The sequence below is a fragment of the Drosophila virilis genome, unplaced genomic scaffold (genome assembly GCF_030788295.1).
Source record: "Drosophila virilis strain 15010-1051.87 unplaced genomic scaffold, Dvir_AGI_RSII-ME tig00001966, whole genome shotgun sequence".
In the NCBI taxonomy this organism is placed as follows: Eukaryota; Metazoa; Arthropoda; class Insecta; order Diptera; family Drosophilidae; genus Drosophila; species Drosophila virilis.
The window spans coordinates 216,339-222,013 of NW_027212872.1; the positions used below are offsets into that span (position 1 = coordinate 216,339).

The 5,675-nt window shown below is 41.1% G+C and overlaps 1 protein-coding gene across 1 annotated transcript; it reads right to left on the reverse strand.

Moving 5' to 3' along the window:
* Nucleotides 1-3,036: 3,036 nt before the first annotated feature.
* LOC138911675 (uncharacterized) lies at nucleotides 3,037-5,166 on the reverse strand. Its single transcript, XM_070211055.1, has one exon. The coding sequence runs from the start codon at nucleotides 5,164-5,166 to the stop codon at nucleotides 3,037-3,039; it is 2,130 nt and encodes a 709-aa protein (XP_070067156.1).
* Nucleotides 5,167-5,675: the final 509 nt, after the last annotated feature.

Sequence of the window (5,675 nt, forward strand, 5' to 3'; positions counted from 1 at the left end):
ATTTATATGAATGGCATAGGAAAACAAATAAATGACGAGTTTGGTAAAGATATTTTAAAAAACAAAATGTTTTTTTATACAACAACTTAATTTTCGAACGATCGGTCCTATGTCAGCTATATGATATAGTGGTCCGATCTTTAAAGGATTTTGCATCTATATGAAGAGCATAGTAAACCAATAAATGCCGAGTTTAGTCAGGATATTTTATAAACACATGTTTTTTGATACAACTTAATTTTCGACCAATCGTTCGTATGACAGCTATATAATAAAGTGGTCTGATCTTAATATGATTTTCAATATATGTGGAGTATAGGAAAATTAGTAAAAGCCGAGTTTGGTCAAGATATCTTGGAAAACAACATATTTTTTGATACAACCTAATATTCGAATGATCGTTCCATTGTCAGCTATACGGTATAGTCGTCCGATCTTAATAGGATTTTTCATCTATATGAAGAGCATAGTAAAACCAATAAATGTCGAGATTGGTCAAGATTTCTTGAAAAGAAAAATGTAATTTTGTACAACAACTTAATTTTCGACCGATTGTTCCTATGTCAGTCTTCAGATCTTAAAAGGATTTTGCATGTATATAAAGAGCATAGTAGAACTAATAAATGTCGAGTTTGATCAAGATTTCTTGAAAAGCAAACTGTTTTTTCATACAACAACCTAATTTTCTACCGACCGTTCCTATGGCAGCTATATGATATAGTGGTCCGATTTAATTAGGATTTTGGATTTATATGAAAGACGTGGAAAAACTATTAAATGCCGAGTTTGGTAAAGATATCTTGAAAAACAAAATGTTTTTTATACAATAACTTAATTTTCGACCGATCGTCCCTATGTTAGCTGTATGATATAGTCGTCCGATCTTTAAAGGATTTTGCATCTATATGATGATCATAGTAAAACTAATAAATGCCGAGTTTAGTCAAGATATCTCATAAACAAAATGTTTTTTCATACAACTTAATTTTCGACCGATCGTTCCCATTGCAGCTATATGATATAGTGGTCCGATCTTAGTAAAATTGTGCATCTATATAAAGAGATTAGTAAAACTAATAAATGCCGAGTTTAGTCAAGATATCTTATAAACAAAATTTTTTTTATACAACTTAATTTACGGGCGATCGTTCCTATCGCAGATATATAATATAGTGGTCCGATCTTAATAGGATTTTGCATCTATATGAAGATCATAGTAAAACTAATAAATGTCGAGTTTGGTAAAGATTTCTTGAAAAGCAAAATGATTTTTTGTACAACAACTTAATTTTCGAACGATCGTTTGTATGGCAGCTATATGATATAGTGGTCTAACCTTAATAGGATCTTGCATTTATATGAAGGGCACAGTATAACTAACAAATGTCAAATTTGGTAAATATATCTTGAAACAACTTTTATACAAACAACAACTTAATTTTCGGGCTATCGTTCTTATGGCAGCTTTCTAATATAGTGATATAGTCTGATCTTATTATGTTTTTACCTATGTATGAGGAGTATAGTAAAACTAATAAATGTCGAGCTTGGTCAAGATTTCTTGAAAAGCAAAATGATGTTTCGTAAATCTTAATTTTCGACCGATCGTTCGTATGACAGCTATATGATATAGTGGTTTGATCTTAATATGATTTTGCAATATATGAGGATTATAGGAAAACTAATAAATGCAGAGTTTGGTCAAAATATCTTGAAAAACAAAATATTTTTTGATACAACAACTTAATTTTTGACCGATCGTTCCTATGGCAGCTATATGATATAGTGATCCGATCTTAATAAGATTTTGCATCTATATGAAGATCAGAGTAAAACTAATAAATGCCGAGTTTAGTCAAGATTTCTTGAAAAGCAAAATGATTTTTTCTACAACAACTTAATTTTCTACCGACCGTTCCTATGGCAGATATATGATATAGTGGTCCGATTTAATTAGGATTTTTCATTTATATGAAAGGCAGAGGAAAACTAATAAATGCCGAGTTTGATTAAGATATCTGTGTAGTTACAAGCCTTTTTGCAACTAATTAATTAGCACTGCTTTGTGTGCAACGAAATTTCGTTTTCGATGTTTTATATTTTGTTTCAAATGTATTTATTTACCGCACAGGGCACTTATTATAGTTTACGAAATGTTATAATATTGCTCGGCAGTCAACTCGAAATTGCTGTGCCTTGCTTGCGATCAAACGAAAAAACAAAACTATATGCCAAGTGAACGAAATTGAGCTCCGCTCAGAACAATGGGCAGCGGGCGTCAATGCAGGAGGCAAAAGGGCCGATGAAGACAGTAGGCAGCAACTTACAAAGAGCAAACATCATTTGCTCTTAAGCTGTATTTATGATTATTGTCTTCTGCTGTTACTGCACGCAGCCGTCGCTGTTATCTCTACCGGTCACTTGAGTAAACATCCTCCCCCCGTTGGAAGGCAAGGGACTTTCAACATCATCCTGTTTTGGCAGCAAACACAGCTTTCGCACGGCTCTGCGTATGACTCCAGTCGCAGTCTGAAGCACTGCAACTCTAGATACCCCATCAGATCCCGAGATCAGCTCTAGAACTCTAGCTAATGGCCACTTCAGTGGCGGTAGGTTCTGATCCTTTACAAGGACGACATCGTTGATGGAAAGTCCTGGCTGAGGAGTGCGCCATTTGGAGCGCTGTTGAAGAAGCGTTAAATACTCTTCGCGCCAAAGGCGTAAAATACTTGTTGTAGGTATGTGACGCGCTGAAAATAGCTAAGCCGATTGAAATTAAGCTTTCTTAGATCAGGCTCAATGTATGACGAAGATGGCGTCAAGATCATCGGGATGCTCTGAAAGTGGAAGTAATGGACGAGAATTAATAATTGCCGTGATGTGGCAGACGAGCATGCGCAGCGAATCGAAGTCCAAGATGGAAGGGCCGACAGAGCGATAAAAATGGTGCTTCGCTGTCTTCACAGCGGCTTCCCATAGCCCGCCAAAGTGTGGAGAGCGAGGAGGGATGAACGACCATTCAATTGAATCGGATAGTCAAAACTCGTGAACAGCTTTGACTTGTTCGTCACTCAGGAACAGGCGGCTCAGATCTGCCAGCTCATTCTTAGCGCCTACGAAGTTTGTCGCATTGTCAGACCAGATCCTTGAAGGTCGAGTGCGAGTCAGGATGAACCGTTTTAGGGCGTTTAGAAACGATATTGGAGACAAATCCTTTACAAGTTCTAAGTGTACTGCCTTTGTAGCGAAGCATATGAACAGGCTTATGTAGCATTTCACGGGAGGCCTGTTGCGGACTTCGCTTTTGTAAAAGAATGGTCCACAGTAATCAACGCCAGTGACCATAAATGTGTCGAGACGATCAGCTGGTAGATCTGCCATTATATGCTCTGCCAATCTTGGCTTGGCACGAAAACAGATTCTGCATTTGGCAACAATGCTAGAGACTGTTTTACGACCGCCAATGGGCCAGTATTGGAGCCGAATCGAAACCAATACGGCGCGAGGTCCAGCATGTAAATTCCGTTTATGAAAGTGGATTATTATTGCTCGGGTCACAGGATGCTGGCGAGGCAATATAATCGGATGTCGCGCTGAGAAGTCCAACGACGAATTTTTCAGCCGTCCACCGATACGGAGTAAGCCGAAGTCGTCAAGGAATGGCGCGAGAGAAGCCATTGAGCTAGACCGTTTGACGGGCCTTCCTTCCATCAGTGCCTTGTAGTCATCCATCAGAGTAGCCATTTCCACTGACCGCAGCAACAGATGTGTGCCATGATGCACGTGGCTTACAGTTACCTCAGATCCTCGGATTCGATTTACAAACTTGTAAATGTAAGCAAAGACACGTTGCAGCTTGGAGAACGAGTTGATGAACTTGCAGCCAATTGACAGATCAAGTTGCGCTGCAGTTCTGAGCAGTACCTTGTGTCGGAGTTCTGGCAAGGATTCGACAGGTACACAGGAGGCAGGCCACTCTTCTTTTTCCTTTCTGAGAAAGCTCGGGCCATGGGCCCATAACGGGGACCTGGAAAGCTCACTGGGCAGCGCTCCTCGTGAAATTATATCCGCCGGGCTTAATTCAGTGGGAATATGATGCCATTCCATGCCAGTGGTGAGCTCTTGGATGGCTGCGACCCGATTAGCAACGAAAATATTGAATTTGGAAGCATCATTGCGAATCCAAGCCAAAACTACAGCAGAGTCTGACCAACAGTAATAACGACAGTTAAACATTTTCAGTTGGCAGATTTCGCTGAGAAGTTCAGCCAATAATGCAGCTCCGCAGAGTTCCAGCTTTGGTACAGTGCTGGTTTTCACAGGCGCGACACGCGACTTGGAACACAAGAGACGTACGCTTGTGTTTCCATGGCACCTTGAAACTGTATAGACGCATGCTCCATAAGCGCTCAGGCTGGCATCACAAAATCCGTGAATCTCAACTGTGCTGTCTGATGAGACTGCACGACGTGGATACTGGAATTGCTGAGTCTGCTCAAAATCAGCGCAGAAGTTGACCCAGGCTGTGCTTAAGTGTACAGGCAAGCTCTCATCCCAGTCCAGTTTTTCTCTCCAGAGATCCTGCATAGAAATTTTAGATTTTGTTATTACAGGTCCAACAAGACCAAGGGGGTCGTAAAAACGAGCAATTGAGGAGAGGATTGAACGTTTTGTCAGTCTCGAGGGTTGCCTCAGTGGAGAAAAAGAAAAAAGAAAACAGTCTGAGGCGGGATCCCAAACGAAGCCTAACGTTTTCGTGATATCGCTGCCATCGTTGAACTTAAGCAGCGATTCTCTATCCTCTCTTCCGATATGCTTTGGTACAGTAGCGTCGCTAGAACACCATTTTCGTAGCTTAAAGTTGCCCTTGGCGAGTAGTCCAGACGTTTGCTTCAATATCTCGACTGCTTCTTGAACACATCTACCACCAGAGATGAGATCATCCACGTAGAAATCCCTTTTAATAATGTCAGCGCCAATGGGAAATGCCTGCTGCTCATCCATGGCCAGTTGGTGCATAGCCCGCACTGAGAGAAACAATGCTGGTTTTGTGCCGTAGGTGACGGTGTCTAATTTGTAGGTCTGTATCTTCTGATGCTGAGAATCACGCCACAGAATGCATTGAAGATAGCTGTCTGCTGGTTCGACTCGTACGCATCGATACATTTTGCATATGTCGCCTGTGAGGGCGACTGCGAATGTACGAAAACGCATCAGTATCGAAAACAGTTTCGGTTGGATGGTAGGACCGTGCATAATTCACCGAGTGTACAGAGGTAGTAGCTGCTGATCCATCAAACACGACCCTTAGCTTGGTTGTAGTACTTTCCTCCTTCAGCACGCAGTGATGTGGCAGATAGTATTTGCATTGGCTCAGTGCAGCTAAGCTAACAAGTGACATATGATTTAAGTCAAGATATTCCTTGATAAATGCTGCATACTGGGTTTTCAAAGTTGGGTTGCGGTCTAGTTTTCTTTGTAAATTAAGAAATCGGCGAAGCGCCTGTTGATAGGAGTCACCCAGCTGATCCAGGCTTAGACGAAGCGGTAAGCGAACTGAATACTCGCCAATCGGCAGACGCTTAAAATTGGCCTGAAAGTGTGCCTCGCAATCACGCTCCTCCCTGTTCGGTGATGACTCAGGCTCGGTGCAAGATTCCAGCTCCCAAAACCGA

What these genes read in the sequence shown, in the direction of transcription:
- LOC138911675 (XM_070211055.1), bottom strand. Translation starts at nt 5,166, where the DNA reads ATGTATCGATGCGTACGAGTCGAACCAGCAGACAGCTATCTTCAATGC.